The sequence below is a fragment of the Eubalaena glacialis genome, chromosome 1 (assembly GCF_028564815.1).
Source record: "Eubalaena glacialis isolate mEubGla1 chromosome 1, mEubGla1.1.hap2.+ XY, whole genome shotgun sequence".
Classification (NCBI taxonomy): Eukaryota; Metazoa; Chordata; class Mammalia; order Artiodactyla; family Balaenidae; genus Eubalaena; species Eubalaena glacialis.
The window spans coordinates 231169557-231190226 of NC_083716.1; the positions used below are offsets into that span (position 1 = coordinate 231169557).

Genomic DNA, 20670 nt, shown 5'->3' on the forward strand with positions numbered 1-20670 from the left:
TCCCATTAATTAACTGCATCTTTTCTAAATACGAACACTGAAGTCCAGGGATGTTCGATTGCTCTCCCAAGGTCACAAAAAGTTAGTAGAAAAGCCAGAGAAAGAAGCAACGTCTCTTGACAGCTAATATAGGACATTTTGCACATATCACAATGTGAGTTTGTGTGGGTGTGCGTGTGTGTGCATATGTGCAAAAAGTCCAGCAGAGAAGGCTGAAGCTGTGCAAAGAGCTAGAATTCTTTGTTGTTGTTTGTTAGCAAACTTCAGTCAAAAATGGATTCATCTGAAGCAGAACCATTGTTTCAAGTTCCATGTTAAATCAAAGATAGGGTTATAGAATCAGCTTAGTGGGTAAAACTACATAAAAAGCAGCTACACAAGCCCCTGTTTCCTCCAAGTGCGGAAATTGACACATTTTCATTCTAATCCCAAAGGATAAGATTCCTAGAGAACATGACATGAAAAAAACAAACAGGTGTCTGACTGCTTGACTATCTGGCAAAGAATTAATTCATTAAAAAACTGGAATAAAACAAAATAATAAAAATAATACAAATTTAAATAATCTCTACCTTTGATGGAAGGCCCAAGGGAAGGGAGGAGTTCCTGTTCCACTCACCCGAAAAGAAAAATTGGTCCAGCAGCTGCCACCTCTGATACCCGCCTGCTTCCCCCAAATGAAACAGAAAGGCAAGAACAGCAGCCTCAGTTTTTTTTAATTTGAAGTTTGAAGTCTTTTCAAACCCATCAGAAATACGTAGGTTTCTTTTATGTAGTGTCCATATGCTTGTCATCATGGTAAAAATAACTTCAGCCAGGACCTACAATTCTAACTCTGAGTGAAGGTCTTGCTTGGTGGGTAGCATAAGGGGAATCTGCTGTGTCTTTATCAGTCCTGAGGCTCTTCACTCCAGCTGGGCACAGCCAGCAAACTGTTTCAGAGCAAAACCAGGTGTTTTAAAGCAAACCCAGCCTCAGAAATCACTCCATCCTTTTTTTACTGGTAAGACTCAAAGAGGTTACAGCGCTAGTTTAAGGTCACACAGCTAAAAATAACAGGGCCAGGACTGGACTTTCATCTCCACACCGTTCGGACTCTACAGCTCTACATCAAGCCAGCTAACTGGTTCAAATCCCACACTGACTAACAGGGTGACCTTGGGCCTGTCATTTAACTTTTCTGCACTTCATCTAAATAATGGGGATGGTTACAGCACCCGGCTCATAGGACACTATGAGGATTGGGGAGCTATATCTGTAAAGCCTCTGAAATACTGCTGGCACGTGGCAAGTGCTTGAGAAAAGAGTTAGCAATCACCATCATCATCATAGTCATCATTGTCATCATGTCTCTGTAGGCTAGATTTCCATATACATTTTTATTTTTTTTAACATCTTTATTGGAGTATAATTGTTTTACAATGGTGTGTTAGTTTCTGCTTTATAACAAAGTGAATCAGCTATACATATACATATATCCCCATATCTCTTCCCTCTTGCATATACATTTTTAGAATCCATTGAATGCTCATGATTTAATAGGTTTAAGTGTGGTAGAGGACTTAGAAAAGATGTATCTTAAGCATGAACAGGGGCTTGCACGGTTTGATCCTCTCACCAGCACCAAAGGAAAGAACACCTAGGCTTTCTAATCAGCTTGCCTCCATGTGGGCAGAAGGGGAAGAGGGACAGGTGTGGCTTAAAAGCTGTCAGCAGTCAAACATCAAAAAACAGAATCAGACTCCTTATCCCCAACCTGGTGAGGCAGATCCCATCCTCGAAGATGGGAACCTGAGACTCGGTTTAGATCACCTGTCATAGCAGGTTCAATGCCAGCAGCTCAGCTTCAAACGCACACAGCCTCCTTCACACCACACAGTTCCCAGATTCTGTGGGTTCCTGTCGCTGGATGATACCAGAAGCACTGCCTGGACCCAGGGGCTTGCCCAAAGGTCAGCCAGCTGACCACACAAAAGCTGAAGACAGCCTTAATCCATTTAAATCCCAATTAGTGGTTCATGATTTTCTTAATTTTAAACACATACTGAAAAAAGGAGGAGGAGGAGGGGGAGGAGAAGAGGAAGGAAGGAAGGAAGGAAGGAAGGAAGGAAGGGAGGGAGGGAGGGAGGGGGAGGGGGAGGGAGGAGAGGGAGGGGAGGGAGGGAGGGGAGGGAAGGGGGAGGGAGGGAGGGGAGGGAAGGGGGAGGGAGGGAGGACTTCAGAGTTAGGTTCCAATGTTTTCATTGCTAACATTATTGTCTTTGTAGTTGGGGGAGGGGTGACACTTGCTGTCTACAGCATTCTCTTCACGTACAGGTAAAATTCCATTTTCAACTTACCCAGCGAGCATGCGATTCTGTTTCAGCAAGCACACTGTCTGCAACGGCTAACATCCATTTCCCTTATCTGTAATTGAGTATGTGTGAGGGGTTTTTTCCCCTCTGTTTAACTCCTCTATTGAGATTGCCTTTTTCTCCCCACAGAAAATGAGAGTCTCAAGTGTCAATGCAAGAACATGAAAGATTAAATTAAAATGATCAGGAATCAATTTTTTATGGGTTTACAAGGCTCTGAATCATCTCAGTTTAAGTTCTTCTGGGTAAGCAAGCCAGAACCAGATCAGGAACCAGATCAGGTTCCAAATCTGCTCAGCTTTCCTGTTAGAATTAGTTACTCCAGCTCTCTTCAACTCGGAACTCCAGACCCAGTATTGCTTCTCCTCAGGTGGGCAGCATTCACAGAGCTAAGACTGCCTCAGACAGGACCCAGAAGCCCGAATCTGTTTTGAACTAGTTGGTTCTGCAATATCTGTGTATTAGTTCATGACTCATTTCTGAATGAATACATTATACATCAAAACACTACTTAGGACAAAAAAATATTTATGCTTCTCTGAGTCATCTTTAGGAAGCAATAAAGAGGTCTTCCCCTTTCCTGAAGATTTCTTCTATTTTTAGAATCACCAAAAAAAAAAAAAAAGTCTCAGAGTTGGGTTAAATTCCCAATGTCCAGTCTTTCTTCCCATTTACTTAAACTGATGTGCACTCTAATCTACCTTCTCCTGTCCGTGTCTACTACACTTTGAATCCAAACTGACTGTTTCTTTCAAGGACAGATTTCAGACACGTAAATATGAGAGTGGTTTGATAGGAGCATTCAGGCAACTCATTTCTCCAGTAAAAGTCATATAGATCATCAGTCAACAGGGGAGATTAGTGAGCAAGATTTTGTCCTAATGGTTCGTATGGCTCCAACAGGCATTTCCCCAAAGAGTCCTCATTCCCCAAATCTACTCCGCAGGGTCATACCACGCACTCATTATCCTCTTCCTCATCCTCAGCATCATCTCCTTTGAGGGAATTAAAGCTTATTGGAACCAATTAACAAAGAAGAGCACAATGTTGAAAAGATAGATTCAACTTGATAATTTGCTACTAATGAGGAAAAACAGATTCTAGGAAATAGCAAAAATCGTCTGTCAAGGTCAAGCTTCTCAATCCCATTTAACTCCATTAAAAAATATTGGCCTCTTACCCAAAGAAATAAAAGTGCATTTGAGCGTTTTCAAAGTAACTCTTGGGGCATTTTATCAAATTTATATGAAACAAACTCCTCCACTCCATATGTAAGAAAGAAAGCATCTGATCCCTTATACGTTCCACATTCACTTGGTTGAATTTAACAATTTCAGATAAATCTATCACTTGCCCTGCCCTGGAATAGAGACTTGGGGATTTTCTACCTGCACACAGTGTGCCAAGTCGCCTACTGAAAATGTTGGTGTTCATAGGTTAGTAGGTTTCACCGAGCTTTAACAAACTTGTAAGCCAGCCTTGTTTACTATCTGCCAAATTCTCTTGGAAATCCCAAATCCACGGTTAGCACCTGGCCATCTCCCATCCCTCGCACAGCCCCACGCTTCCTTGAAGCTTCCCGGTGCCCAGCTCACTCCTTGGCTGCCTGCCCCAAACGTGCGCCTCCAGGAGCGTCGGGCCGGGAAGGCGACACACCAAGCCCAACTCGCAACGTCCCCTCCAATGCTTCCTGCTGCTCCAACACTTCCTCCTAAGCTCAGAAAGGGCTGGTCGCAGGCCGCGGGGAGGCAGCTGACCTCTCGGCCTCCGGCGGCTTTGTGAGAGCCCTCAAGGGGGTTGGAAAGGAAGGAAAATGCCCGACCCCTGGGCACGGAGCCCGCCACTCCCTGCCGCCCATACGGCTCACCCTCGACACACGCAGGATCCAGCGGGACAAGGAGCAGGGGCCACCTGGACATGAACCCCGCCAGGGACGCTCGGAGCCGGTCCCTCTGCGCTGCCAGAACGGGCACCAAGACCCGGCTCTAGCGGAGTGTGGCTCGGCCCGGGCCGAGATGGGCGCGCCACTTGGCGGCTAATGGTCGTGCCAGGAGTACCAGGGCAAGCTAGGGTGGCTGCCAGGCCATGGAGCCGAGAACCCCGGGCCGGCACGGCCGTAGTACCAGGGTGGGCAGAGAAGCGACACTTGCAAGGTCGGCCAGGGGTCCGCGTCCACGTGGGCCGAGAGGCCAGATCCATCCCCTTCCCGAAGCGGGAGAAGCTCGTGTCAGGCACCCTGGATCCAGCCCCGCACCGGGTAGCGCGCAGTGGCCGGAGGGGAGAGGCTACTGGTCCCCGGCCCGCGCCCCGCGCCGCGCCCGCCGCGTCCACTCACCTGGCAGTTGGCGCCAGAGATCCCGGCGGGGCAGGTGCAGCTGTAGCCAGGGTCGCCGGCGGCGGCCGGGGACTGCGGGCCGGGCGCGGGGCGCGGGGTGCACACACCCCCGTTCCGGCAGGGCTGTGCGCCGCACGGCCCCGACACGGACAAGGACGCGGCGGGCACCGGGCTAGCCAGACAGCCGCTGCGGGACCCCGCGCCGAGCAGCAGCAGCAGCAGCAGGGCGGGCGCGGGCAGCAGCTGCGCACCGGGCGCCGGGGCGCGGCGGGGCAGCATGGCCGACGGAGCGGGCGCGGGAGCGGGAGCCGGCGCTGAGACGCGGTGGCGGCCCTGGCGGCGGGAGCGGCTGTGCCGGCGTCGAGAACAGCTCCGCGGCGCCGGGCGCTTCCTGCAGCTGCGGGATCCGCGGTTCCCGGGGCAACGGCGGGCGGGGCTTGTGGGCGGGGCAAGCGGGGGCGGGGCTCCGGGCGTGCGGGGGAGGATAGGGTCGTGGGGACCCTTCCCCCACAAGGAACTGAGTCACGGGGAGCAGAGAGGCCGTCCGGGGGCCCCAGCCCTGAGGGGTGCGGTCAGACTCGTGGGTGTGGCCGAAAGAACCTCTAGAGGTCAGTGGTGGCGGCGCGGCCCCGGCGGGGAGCTAAGGCGAGGCTCGGGAAGGAAAGGGGGTGGAGGGGGTCAACGCAGGCGCGGGGAGGACTTTACGGGGCCTCCAGGTGCGGAGCAGCGCTGCGCCCGCCAAGGGCCGGGCAGGGGCGGGCGGGGGCGCCGCGTCCGACTGGCAGGAACCGCCCTCGGCCTCTTGGCGCAGACTCTGCGAGACCGCAGGGGTCCCGGCCTTACCTCATTCGCCGGGGCTGCTCCCCCCGCTCTCACCACTTCCCCAGCACACTCAGCCCTCCCCGCGCCGCCTCCAAACCCTGGCGCCCAGACACCCGCAGACGAGCGGGACTGGCTAAGAAGTGACCTTGCGTCTGCGCAGCGCGCCCCGGGGCCCTTGTCCTTGGTGCTGACCGAGAGCCTCCCCTCTCGCGGGCCCTTCCCGGAGGGCGGAACCGGCCGCGCCGCTCGGAAGTGTCTGACTGTGGCGCGGGAGAGCTGAAAGAGGCCTCGGGATCAGCGTGTCTACACCCTGTCGCTGAACCGAGGAGGAAACTGAGGCCCAGACAGGCTGGACTGGACCCCAGTGGGTCACTTGACTGCCAGCCCAGAACGCTGTTTTCTGAAAGAGCAGTTCAGAAGTGCAGGTTCGAGAAGGCCCTGCTCGCGTTTACTATCGAGCTCTTCGTCGTTTGACAGCCAAGGAGGTCAGGCTCTGCTGAGGAAACGCAGCCCACCTCGTTCCCCCCTCCCCGACCTTTCACAACCTCTGCTATGTATAGGCTCCCAGGAACTGGTCACCCTGTCTTCAAGGTGGCCACGTGAGAAAAGAAAATGGGACCCTCTTGGATTAACAGTTTGGCAAATTTTCTAGGGCGCACAAATATAGTTTTGTAAAAGCTGGGCAAATAAGAAAGTGGAGACTGCACGTGAACCCAGCATGGAGGTGCCACAGACGAGCAGCCAGGGGCTGATAGATAGAAAGTCTCCAGTGAAGACAGGAGCCAAACTGCACAGCCTCTCCCAGGCTCGCTCAGACACAGGAGCAAGTGTCAGGCGTTTGTGCTTTAGGAGATGCCTAAAACCCATGTGGCCATCACAAGAAATCACTGAAACCCAGACAGATCTGCATGCAGTGGGGAAATTCATACCTCCAAGGGGACCCAAACAGTTATTACATTTCCCTCACACCTGCTGTCTTCTAGCCCAGACCTCCTCTTTTTTAAAAAAATCTTAATTTTGTGCCACACCAGCACCCTCTCCTGGTACTTGTCTCATCAATCAGGTGTTTCTTCCACTTTCTGTGCCCTGGAGTATGCATTCTTTCCTGAAACTAACTTTTCTTACCTTAAATCCTGGAATAATGGACGAGTGCTGCTCATTCCTTTCCATCAACACACACACACAACAAATGAAGCAAAATGAAGTGTAAGGAAGGTTGTGAGCTAATTAAAATCACACTTCTGTTTACTATATTTTTGCCTAACCACCTCCCTTGTGGGTGAATTTCATATTACTTTGAAATATGGAAGAACTAACAGTGGTTTTTTTTTTTTTTTGGATGCTGATTTCTGAATTTTCCAGCTAATATTGAACCTTTAAAAATATATATATTCTCTCTGTCTTTAATCTTTAAAAGGCGTATTATGAAAGAGACAATTCAAGACCATTTTTCTCCCAGCTAAAAAGGAAGACTAAATCTCCCAGCCCCCTTGGTTATAAGAGGAGCTATGTGATTAGTTCTGAACAATAGGACATGGTATTATGTGCCCTGGCTCCAAAACATCCACACAGTAAATACCATGCAAGTGTTCGCTATTATTATTGCTGTTATCACTCTCGGAGAAGTGGGTCTTTTCTTTGGTTCTGAAGGTTGATTTGGTACTTGGCTGACAGTTTCCAACCATCTGCGAGACCTCCAAATACCTAACCAAAGAGTCCAACTAATATATTATCATGTCTTATTAAGCAAAGTTTTAAAATAATGTTGGCTCTATGTTTAAGTGAAAACTAAAAATTCAATTATCCAGACCTTTGGTTCATATTATTCCAAACTTACAGAACATCAAATCTTCCCCCTAACCCACCTTATTTCCTTTTTTGATAGAGACCCTACTTTAATAAATCAAGGGCAAAATACCCAAATAATGTGTCTTTGCTGTGATTTCAGCAAAGACTGTTATAGAATTTCTCATGATCCCCTTATGGAGAAAGTGGACTTGAAACCATTGAAAAACTGTAGTCTGAATGTACTAGTCAGTGAATCACTACCAGGCTAGAGGAAGTTTTTAGGGAAATGCCATAGACTCTCAAAATTTGGCAGCTAATACAATTCATACCAGAATCAAGATATAAAAATATTTCAACCAGTTAAAATGCTGAGCTAAAATAAAGAAAATGGAATATTAATGAACGACTGTATGTTTGGCCTTAACTGCTATTTGCCAATATTTCTACCTCAACTCCTTCCAAGAACTTCTTTGTAGAATTGTACTTTCCTGCCCTCTTGAAGTTAGGTGTAATCACATGACTTGTCTTGGCCAATGAAATATGAGGGGCAATAGCATGCACCACTTCTAGACTGAAGCCTTTAAAATTCAGTGCATGACTCACGTGACCATGGTGACCATCAGGATTCCAAAAGGTGGAGCCAGTGTCCCTGAGGGAGGGCAGTGTGGTGAAGCAATGGGAGCCTGCAATGGACATGTGGTGTAAGACATAAACCATTGTCGTTTTAAGCCACTGAGCCCCAGCGGTGTTAAAAAACTCCAGACCACACACAAGAAAGTGGCAAGGCAGGACTGACTGTTCCCAGTGAGCCATGCAGCTTGACCTGCTAGCTCACATGTGCTATTCCTGCGAGATAGAGGCTGGATCCAATTCGGGATTCCAGGGCCTCTGAATTTGATGGAACAGAGACATTTTAAGAAACAATTTGGCTCATTTTTTTCATGGATGTACTCCAGAGTTATAACTCAACTGCAGCATACTTTAGATGTTACAAAAATGTTACAAACCAATGCAAACATAACTGTTTTTATGTTTTGCTTTTTTGTCACAACAGGAGAAAAACATCTTCCCAGGCCAGCCCAGGTTCGTGGGCAGCCATTTGGGAAGCACTGACCTCAGTGAGAGTAACATTCCTTCTAATAATGAGGTTCCTATGCTCTGTGACCTCCACAGCATCCTGTGGGAATGCCAGCCTGATACACGGTGTGATGATCCATAGACTAAGAATCTCATATTTAGAAAAAAACCACAAAAGTTACCTGGTATCATCTCCCAGAATTTGAACTAAGATCCAAACAGGAACACTACATGGGGTGATATACCACCTTCAGCTCACCTGGAGTTCCACAGGTGCTAACATACAGGCATAGCGCCTTTCATTGCACTTCACTTTACTGTGCTCCACAGATACTGTGTTTTTTACAAATTGAAGATTTGCGGCAACCCTGCTTCAAGCAAGTCTATTGGCACCATTTTTCCAACAACGTTTGCTCACTTCCTGTCTGTGTCACATTTTGGTAATTCTCGCGATATTTCAGACTTTTTCATTATTGTTATATTTGATAACGGTGATGTGATCAATGATCTTTGATGTGACTACCACGACTCACCAAAAGCTCAGATAATGGTTAGCATTTTTTAGCAATAAAGTAATTAAGGTATGGACTCTTTTTTAGTCGTAACGCTATTGCACACAATAGCATAGTGCAAACATAACCTTTATATGCACTGGGGAACCAAAAACTTCCTGTGTCTTGCTTTATTGTGATATTCACTTTATTGTGGTAGTCTGGAATGGACCCACAGTAGCTCAGAGCTGTGCCCATGTGCATCTATCAATGATTTAGCACCCATCTTCTCCCACAGAGCACCTAAGCTTTCTGCAGTCATTGGCAAGTTGGACTCTTCGCCTCTCTCTGCACCCAGAGTTGCCTGTAGACGGTGACGTCATTACTGCTCCCTCTTCCCACATTCAGTTACCCTCTAAGGTTATAAGGGAACATTCTTGCCCCCTGCAAAGGGTGGGTCTGGATGCCGGATTGAAGCTGGAGTCAGCTTGAAAGAAAACTCAGCCACACGACCCAGACAAGGAACACATTGCCTGGCAAAAATGTTCTGCCATAGAGAACACCACCAAACTGCCTACTCAGACCAGAACAGTTGTATCAGGACCCATGATGATGTTGGGCAAATTAGACTCTTTGACCTTCAGATGCCATGTGATATGGAGACAGAAATACCTCTGTTGGAGGAGGTCATCCAGGGGACGTGACCGCAGGCTGACCTGTGAGTCGAACCCAGGCAATCAGAGGGTCCTCACCCCCTCCCGTCCTTGGAATGTACCCTCCACCCACCCCCACAGGGAGCTGTTTCAAGGACGGAGACTTGAGAGAAGAAGGTGTTGTTGAGACCATCTGGACCGAATACGTGACTAAACCTAGTTAAGGCCTCTGTATCAACTTTTAAGATTCTGGTGGTAGATACAGGGATCTACTTTGTCTTGCGGTGCCCAAGACATGCCTCATATATAAGTTCCTCACTTATTAACGCTGCCATCCACCAATCTGGAGTGGTCTGCCTCGCTTCTCTGTCTTGCCTTGCCTTCTGTGTTATAAGGCCAGTTTCAGATTTCACCCAGGAAGTCGCTGAGATTTTGAACCAACACCGTACTTTATAAAGATCTTGGGAGAATTCAGTGGGATGATAGTGGTGATGAGTAGAGGATGTACTGGGCATTAATATTAGTATATTTTACGTATTATCTCATTTAATCCTAATGCCAGCACCATGAGGTAGAAACTAGAATTTGTGCCCAATTTTAAAAGGACAAAATTGAGTTGCAGTGAGGTTAAGTAAAAGGACCTCTGCCCAGGGATGCAGTACATGGTGGGTCCTGACTGGCACCAACTCTTCGATGTGGTCCTGTCCAGGCTCAAGCCTTTCAGAAAACTTGATGAGAAGGGCTCACTGCATTTGGACCAGGGAAAAAAAAAAAAAAAAAAGGTCTAAAGTCACCCTGCAGGTAGAGTGGCCGGGAGTCTGGAGGAAGAGTCTGCACTTTGAAGCAGTGCTCTGCATCTGTTCTATGAGTCTCCTGCAACGCAGGGCTGATACTTGGTAGATGCTGCAATGCATGTGTATATATATATGTACACATATATATATGTATGTATATAATGCATGTATGATGTATGCATCATATCTATATGTCTGATGTATGTTTCACATACGGATATCTGATGTGTATTATGTGTGTGTGTGATGTGTCCTGTGTCTACGATACATACTGTGTGTATACATACTGTGCGTATGTATCATGTATATGTATGAGTGAATATACGGTATGATGCACAGTGACTGCTGGACTTTGGTTTATTGTTGAGGGAGGCTCTTGAAGGTTTAGTTTTGTTGCTCACTTGCGTTCCTTGTAAGGTGCACTACCGCTCCTGACTTGTGGAATTACAGGATGCGAAAATGGGATGGGACTTTGACAATCTTTTCTGAAGAGGAAGATGAAGCACTGAGAAAACAAACCACTGCTGCAGGCTGGGCAGCAGCAGAACCTGAATGAGATCCCAGCCCTCTGAATTCCACGGCTTATGCTGTCAGGAAGGCTCGTACTGCCTTTCCTCCGCTCCCGGTGTTTCCTGCGTAAGAGGCGGTCAAATCAAAAGGCAGTGTAAAAATGTGAATACCAAGTACATGGGAGTTTTAAGTGCCCTTGAAGAGTCTTCACAAAGAATAAATATGATTTGCATACATTCCAGTCACAAGTACCAGAACTACTATCTTATTCCTTTAATTAGTAGCATCCTTTTTGTAATTCGTCATTTAAGTGTTTTAGCATATATATCCAGGTTATTTTACTCGGAATTATCCTTGAACAATTCCTAAATGCTGTGTTTAAGATATGTTCACATTTACTTTCTTCCCTGTACACTTGCCCTGATTGGAATTAAACTGCTATTCTAGCAGCTGTTTAGAACAGTTTTAATTTCTTTTACGTTATTACTCTAATATTGATTTGATCTAGGGCAAGTTAAATGAGAAATCTTGAATAAAAAGACAGCAAGGAAGCATATCTTCCCTCTATAAATATTTCATAAAGCACTTCAACTACCACCAAATGGAAATCAGATCTTTTCACGAAAACTCCTGAGAACATGAGAACTATGTTAAACTCAATAATTGTTTTTAGTTCCAACTGTTTGTTATGGAGAGAAATGTACCATACTGGAATACAGGACTGTTTTCAAGAAGGAATCCACATCCACTGGCTTGAAAATAAGGAGGTTCAATTCAAGACCTCCCCTTTGCTCCTGAATTCACTCTGGGACCTTGAAATAGAACACCATGAAATAGCTCTAGTGCATTCCCCAGTGGCAATGGAATTGCCCACATTGGCTTTGCTGACATAAAAAAAAATTTCCTGCTTTTATTTCCAGATGGAAGATGTTTTTCTTAATGACTTAAACAAATTAGGAGTTTATTCTCCCACATGAAAGGAGTCTGGACATTGTCAATCCAGAGCTAATAAGAGTTCTCCTGATGACCCACACAAGTATCAGCAGAGAAACTTCCTATGTCCACTGCAAATGCAGCTAGAAATATCCAAGCTGGATTATTGCTAACTCTGCCTGGGGTGGGTCTGTTGTTTTCTCCACCTATTACCCCTCCTTCTTTTGGTAACTGGGTCCCAATTTTGCTTTGGGGGAACCAACCCTATCCAACTCTGAGTTCATGTACTTCAAGTGAAACTGACCCCAAGAAAACATAGAGGAAAATCTTCTTGACAATGGTCTTGGCAATGATTTCTTGGATATAACAATAAAAGCACAGGCAACAAAAGAAAAAATAGACAAGTAGGTCTATGTCAAATGGAAAGGCTTCTGCACAGCAAGGGAAACAATCAACAAAATGAAAAGGGAACCTATGGAATGGGAGAAAATATTTGCAAGCCATATATCTGATAAAGGGTTAATATTCAAACTATATAAGGAACCCCTGCAACTCAATGTCAACAACAATAATAACAACAAAAAACCCAAATAACCCAGTTTAAAAATGGGCAGTGGTATTGAATAGATGCATATCTCAAAGAAGACACACAAACGGCCAGCAGGTATATGAAAAGGTGCTCTACATCACTAATCATTAGGGAATGTCACATCAAAACCACAGTGAGATATCACATCACACCTGTTAGGATGTTTATTATAAAAAAATAGATAATAAGTGTTGGCGAGGATGTAGAGAAAAGGGAGCCCTGGTACACTGTTGGTAGAAACATAAATTGGTATGGTCACTATGGAAAACAGTATGGATGGTCCTCAAAAACGTAAAAATGGAACTACTATATAATCCAGCAATTCCCCTCTTTTGGGTATATTTCCAAATGAATTGAAATCAGGATCTCAAAGAGATACCTGAATTCCCTGTGATCATGGTAGCATTATTCACAATATCCAAGACATAGAAGCAACCTAAATGTCCATCAACAGATGAATGGATAAAGGAAATGTGTATATATATGTATATACACACACACACTGGAATATTATACAGCTTTAAAAAAAAAAAGAAGGAAATCCTGTCATTTGCTGCAATAGACATGAACATGGGGGGACATTATACAAAGTGAAATAAGCCAGACACAGGAGGACAAATACTCCATGATACCACTTATATAAGGAATCTAAAATAGTCAAACTCATAGAAGAAAAGAGTGGAATGCTGGCTGCCGGAGACTGAGGGGAGGAGGAAAAGGGGAGGTATTAGTCAAAGAGTACAAAGTTTCAGTTATGCAAGATGAATAAGTCCTAGAGATCTACTGTACAGCACAGAGCCTATAGTTAACAAGTCTATATTGTATACTTAAAAATTTCCTGAGAGTTGCTCTTATGTTAAGTGTTCTTATCAATAATAATAATAAGAGGACAGGAGGAAACTGTTAGAGGTGATAGATATGTTTATGGCATAGATTGTGGTGATGGTTTCACAGATATATACTTATCTCCAAACTCATCAAGTTGTGTACATTAAACAGGTACAGCTTTTTGTATGTAAATCATACCTCAATAAAGTGGTTTAATAAATCAATAAATAAGAAACTGACCCCACCCCCAGATCCAAGAGTGGTCATGTGATCTAGGCCTGAGCAGTCCCCTGGTAACAGAGATCAGCCCATAGCTGGGCATATGATCCGAGTCCCATTCTTGTTGTTTTTAATAAAGTATATAAACCACTGACACTAGAACTCAACCAAGGTAGCAGACGCGTACAAAAAGAAATTGACGTAAAGATCCTTAACACTCAGCAAAATAATCCAGCAAATGATTTAAAAATTAATATATAGTGACCATGCAGGGTTTATTCCCCAAATAAAAACATGATTACATATCATAACATCTATTCACCTATATTAATAGATTTAAGAAGGAAAAATCCTATGATCTTCATAAATGCTGAAAAGGCATTTGATAAAATTCAACATAAATTCTTGCTAAAACTCTTAATAAAATGAGAAAAAATGGGTACTTTCTTATAATACAATGTATCTATCTCCACCTGAAAGTCAGCACCATGATTAATGAAGGATTACTAGACGTGACCTCATTAAAGATGAAAATGAAACAATGCACACCATCACCATTATCATTTGATATTCTTCTTGAGGTATTAGGCCAAGCAAGTATTACAGATATAAAATTGGAAAGGAGGTAAAGCTATCATTCTATGCAGACAATATGGTTACATGCCTAGAGAACCCAACTCGAATTATATTACAAACAATAAGAGAATTCCATATAATGTCCAGGTACAAAATAAATATATAGAATCAAAAATCTTCATATCTACAAATGAAAAGCAGCTAATAGATATAGAAATGGGGAATTCACATTTACATTAGAAACAAACAAACAAACAAAAACCTAGTAATAAACATAACAAAAATGTGAAATACCTCTTGAAGAAAACATTAAACTATTACTGAAGAACACGAAATAGACTTGAACAAATATAAAGGCATATCATGCACTTGGATAGGAAGACTTAACATCATAAAACAGAAATGCCCCTAAACTAATCTGTAAATTTAACACGATAAATTAGTTCACCAATGAGATTTTACACAATGGAATTAGACAAGCTGTTTTTAAAGTTCACAGGAAAAATAAACAATCTAGGAGAGCCAGGAAACTTCTGAACAAGAAGGCAGCAAGGTGAGATTAACTTGACTAACAAAACCTAAAACAAAATTACAATAATTTAAAAAGTGTGGTCCATTGAATGCATGGAAAAATTTATGAAGCAGACTAGGGATTCCAGAGATAGAACTAAATATTTTTGAGAATTCAGTATATGCTATGAGCTGGATGAATTGCTCAATACATAGTATTGAAAAAACTGAGTCACCACATGGAAAAATAACAGTATTGAATAGATACCTCACAAGTTACACCTAAATAAACTCCAAATGGACCAAAGATTTAAATGTAACCAAAAATTAAGCCCCAAAACAATAAGACAAAAAAGAAGAAACCAAGGCAGAGTATTTTTATGATCTTGGGAGTATGACACACATCCAGAAGCCATTTGAAAAAAAGATCAAAACATTTGTCAACATAAAATTACAAAATTTCACACGGCAAAAATCACCATATGCAAAGTAAAAACACTGAGAAAAACATTTGCAACTTTTATCTAAATCAAAGGACTAATGATCACCAGTTAAAAAGTACCTCCTAAAATGTATTCTACAGGACACTGGTTCCTTTGGATATTAGCAGACTGGTTGGATACTCACAAGTGATCATTTTTATTCCACACAGCAGGAATGTGCATTTATAATTTTAATAGATATTGTCAGATTGCCCTCCTTATAGAAATTCTACCAGTTGACATTACCACCAGAAGTGTGTAAGATTCCCTGTTTTCCTCTCCATCGTAAGATTCCATCAAATTTTTTGACCTTTGAAAGTCTAACAGGTGAAAAAATATCTCCGTTTTCAAATATATTTCTCATCATGAGTCAAGCTGAGCATCTTTTCATATACTTCAGAGACGTATATTTTCTCTTCTGTAGACTGATTATTGTGAGAATCAGGACCATCCACCTTCATACACAGCTTGGACCTGAGTTGAAACTATCTTACCCACACACATATGCGTCCTACAATCTGCAGTGTAGACTCTACAGACTTCACTATTCCCTTGTCTTCCCTGGCATCACTTTACTATTCCAGGACATGCCTTTCCAGGCAAATAACTTGATTATCCATTACAGAAACTTCCCAAAAGACCCATCAATTCTTTAATTAAAACCACCAACAGTTCAAGCCCTAAAACTTTGCCTCAAAATACTCGCCTTGCTGTTTCCACCTATCCAAATCCTGGTGTAGTGCAAGTCTTACCCAATCCTCATTAAGCCCCTGCATTGAAAGACTTGCCTTACACCAAACTTCAGATTCCCTGCAGAATCCAGCTTTGCCTTTCCCCTTCTGAGATATTGCCAACACTCTGCAGCGCAGTAAACTCAGTCTCGGAGCCACTACCTGTTCTGCTGTTATTAGTTTCTTCCGTATTTGTAGGAGCTGGTTCATGAAACTGAAATAAACCCAACCCAGCTGCCGGAACACGAGCAAGAGGGAGCTAGAGAAAACCAGGGTGGTGGGCCACGACGTGGAGCTTGGATTTGTTTTTTCTTCCAGTGGGGAAGCCAGGGAACGATGCAATTGAATTAGCATCGTAAGAAGGTCAGTGTGGCTCCAGTGTGGACGGAGGGACTGCCAAGGAGAGTAGACGGGGGAAGCAACGGTGAGTAGCTTAAACTAGGGGGTGGTGCTGGAGGTGGGAAGAAGTGGACCATTTGGGATGTATTGGGGCCGTAGAAGCAACAACGGATGCACTGGCCATGGGGTATGATTGAGAGAGAGGAGTCAAAGACAACCCCCAGATGTGGGTGCTGAACAGGTGAATGGAGTTGTCATTTCCTAGGGTGAGGAGTCGGGGCGAGCAGTAGGGGGGTGTTTGTGGTGGAGGTAGAGAAATAGATGCTTCAGCGGGGCCACCTCCACAGGCAGCGCTGAGTGACAGGGGACAGGGTTGAGCTAAATAAGGGCAAAGAGTGATTCAAGAGGGACGAAAGTGATGCTAAAGATTAACTTCTATCTCATATCCCGTACATGAAGCGTTTTGTTATCTACTTCTAATTATTTTATCAGTAAAGATAAATTTGACACCCGAATTGCTATTTTAAACCCAGAAAATCATTTTATTTTATTTGGTACATGTAGTACTTTCCTATCACACATTTCCAAAAATAGCGCCAGGGTTTGGACTCATGTCCTTACCGGGCAAGTCTTGTACTCCTACCGAAGCGACAGTGTGTCCCTTCACATATTTGTTAGAAATCTTTTCAAAGATGCTAATGAACTAAGAGGATGCTGATTTTAAAACAAAAGAAAGAAAGAAATCTAGAAAATGTTAGGCTTAACTCTTCGAGTAAAAACAGCAACTCAGAAGAAAGATTGTGCACATTCTATTTTTGCTGACAGTGTACAAGAGAAAGCACATTTATTTTATGGAAACTAATTAAATTACAAGGAAAATCTAAGGGGCTGGTAACAGGCAGGAGTTTTTCCCTGTGAGCCTTGAGAGCTCCAGCTTTCCTGGGCTGACGTGTCACTCTCCCTGGTCATTAGCTGAAGCATTAGGTCCATGTCACCATCAACGTCATCACAGCATCATGTGACCTTTTTGTGTGTCGGGGTAAAGTGTAGTCCCTAGCATCCTTCAAAGAACGAGCTGTGACTATTAAAGGACATTCTTGTAACTGTGAGCCATACCAACTGCAATTATTTTTCTCAAGATTGAGCCAATTTATTTAGATGCAGATGTCACAGACTGATTAAAAACCACTCAGTAGCAAAGATCCCATTTGCTGCTGAGATGAGAATTAATAGACACAAGCCAGACAACATTTATATACGCATGACAGTTCATCAGGGAGCGCAGCACAGGCTCAGTCATTTTTCTGAATGTACAAATTAGCCCAAGGTGAGCCCGCCCCCTTTTCTACTGAAAACTGCTTAAATGAATGCTCATAATTGCAGCTTTTACTACACTGCATTATAAAGCTCTCAGGATTTTGTATCACCATCCTGGTTATCAACTATGATGAATTTTAGAAATCAAATATTTAGGAATGCTCACCACACAATCCAGGGTCCACAGGATATTTTTCAATTCCAGAAAAAAATAATAGATTTTTTTTTTGATGCTGACTCATGCTTACATTCTGGGAATAAATCCCAAAGGACCATGGATGGAACTAAATGCTTCGGAACTGTGGGATCTGAGTGGGGCTCAGGGATGGTGGCAGGGGGCACATTACCGGCTTCCAGCTGCAGAGCCAGGAGCTAAAGGTGAGGCAACAGGCAGCATCCAGGGACAAACAGTCCAACCAAGGGGTCAGCTCAAAGGGACCCCAGCCCAGGTGCAGGGGTTGGATGAGAACCAGGGACTGTGGATGAGGCAAGACAAAGAGCCTCTGGGCAGGCTGTTCAGTGCATGGCTCTACTGCACTTCAGGGTGTTTAAAAACCTGCAGAGCATTTTGATTCTCTCCAACAGAGCGATGCCTAGAAAAGACAAACGGTAACACTGGTCCCACCTTGGGTTTTTGCTGAGCAAGAGAATGTTTGCTTTTTATTTTAAATACTTTTTAAAATACACGATAGAAAGAACAGGATATGATATCGCTTATATGTGGAATCTAAAACTAATGGTACAAATGAACTTAGTTACAAAACAGAAATGGAGTCACAGATGTAGAAAACAAACATACGGTTACCAAGGGGGAAAGAGTGGGGCAGGGATAAATTGTGAGATTGGGATCGACATATACACATATATGACATATATATAAAATAGATAACTAATAAGAACCTACTGTTTAGCACAGGAAACTCTACTCAATACTCTGTAATGACCTATATGGGAAAAGAATCTAAAAAAAAGTGGGTGTATGTATATGTGTAACTGATTCACTTTGCTGTACAGCAGAAACCAAGACAACATTGTAAATCAACTATACTCCAATAAAAATAAATTTAAAAAAATAAAGAAAGAACATGGTGGCCATTCCCAAAGTCTGACATCTCCTTGAGAATGGAGAATGTATCAAAAATACACATCTAAATACTGACCTTTCTCCTTAAAGAGAAGAAATTAGCAACAAGTTTACCATAGAGTCCTGGATTTATGGAGCCAGAATTTGATAACTTCTAGCAAGTAAAATCAATAACATATATTCATTAGAAATTAAAATTCCAACTGCAAAGCACAGTCTTAAAAAATAAGAGGAAAAAAAAAATAAGAGGAGAATTCACTAAAGGGGATATTCAAAGGGCCAGTAAATATATGAAAAGAGGCTCGTCAGCATTAGTCATCAGGGAAATGCTAATTAAAACCAAAATAAATAATATTACACATTCCACCAGAATGGCTAAAATTAAAAAGGCTGACAATGACACGTGTTGACAAGGATGCAGGGAGGTGGGGTCTTGCAGACACTGCTGGGGGGATGTAAATTGGTACAACTACTCTGGATAACTTTTTAGTAGTACCTGCTAACGTCAAAGATAAACATACCCTGTGACTTGGCAATTTCACTGCAAGGTTTTACTCACATCCCACAGAAATGCAGATCAAAAGCACCAAAACACATGTTCATTGCAATTTTATTTGTAATAGCCAAAAACTGGAAATAACCAACATATCCATCAGGTAAATAGATGAACAAATTATGGTGTACTCATTTACTGGAATAAAAATGAACAAATTACAACTCCATGCAACAACATAGTTGAATCTCACAAAATACAGAACAAAATTAATACATAATGTTAGAAGTCAGGATAAGCGTATCTTTTGGGGGAGGGAGTAGCTGACAATGGGAGAAGGCAAGACCAGCATTCTGGGGAGCTGGTGTTGCTTCAGTTTTTATGCGGATCATGGTTACATGATGCGTGAGAATTCACAGAGCTGTGTCCCCTTATGATTTGTGCACTTCTCTGTGTGTTTGTTTTACTTTAATAATAACGTTTTAAGTTTAAAAAAATAGGAGGAAAACTTATAAAGAGCAACTTCAGGAAAGCCCCAGTGACTCCACAAATTTTTCCTTACTTGTTGACCTGGGTCTTCAGAACCAACCACTGGATTCATTCCTTTAAGCTGTTTCTCTATGCAACGTACATTAATTCAACAAATATTTATGGAGGGCTTATTATGGGCCAGGCATTATGCCAGAAAACAAAGATGAATAAGATAGGTTTGAGAATTCACAGTCTAGGAAAGCACAACTGCTTTGTCATCCCACACTCTTCTGAACATTTTACACACACCTTCTCATTTAATTCACATCTTCTCTTTAATTCTCTCAGGAACTCAGTCCGTAAGTCAGTGGCAGAGGTCATAATCAAACCCAGTTCAGATGAACTGCAGAACAGATATCTTCCTTGTACACCAGGCTTAGCAATGTTTCGTGTTTACCATGGTAAGTCTCGCTAACCCACAGCAGACATCACTAATCACCACACGCTTCACTCCCTGGCTTTGATGTGGCCTCCCCATCCTCCCCAGCACAGCTCACTTGACAATCATGATAGAATAATGAGCATCAGCCCACTGGGTGTCACTTTTCTGCTATTCTTGATACTTTGTTACTTTGTCCCTCTTCATTTGAAAATACTCTTAGGAAGAGCTGCAAACTATTATCAGTCATTTGCCTCTGGCTATGAATAGAGCATTTGAGGGTCTATTTGGACCCAAGAGCAGAGCAGAAAGCATGCAATCAACACAGGTCTAGAGCTTTCAGGGGGGTGCTGCAAGATGGCTAAGGCCCTGCAGGAAACTTATTTAACCCACAATATTGCCTCAAGTAGAATTAGCCTTGGTGATAAACAGTAGGCTGATAAATTAATCCTCCTGGAAATATAGGGCGACTGAAAGCGATCCCAAGGTCAACAGTGTGAATTTCAGCTCATATTATGTGCAAATATTCTGTGGTGTTAAAAACTCAACTCCTGATGTCAGCAGAACTCCCGATCCGTTCTCAAGTAAGAGGATTTAGCAACATGCTTTATTTGTGCCCTACACAGCCATCCATCTTTCATTATTAATGTCGGTGACAGTGACCCATCCTATCCGAGTGTAATCTGAACTCAGCACAGTGAGAGGCTGCTTCCTTGCTCTAATCAGACACACCACGCTCTGTCCCCAGAAAAGAACGCCACGATGGGGGAAGTTGCTGGGCCAGGACATGTGTTCCAACACTAAAGGTAAACAGTAAAGATGCCACAGCTCAGTG

General features: G+C 43.5%; 1 protein-coding gene across 1 annotated transcript in view; it reads right to left on the minus strand.

The window, feature by feature from the left end:
* Positions 1-4968, minus strand: part of DNER (delta/notch like EGF repeat containing) — a 323611-nt gene extending 318643 nt beyond the window's left edge. The window contains exon 1 of the mRNA XM_061205679.1: positions 4690-4968. Within this exon, the coding sequence (XP_061061662.1) occupies positions 4690-4968 (279 nt within the window). The remainder of the gene's footprint in view (positions 1-4689) is intronic.
* Between the last annotated feature and the right edge of the window lie 15702 nt (positions 4969-20670).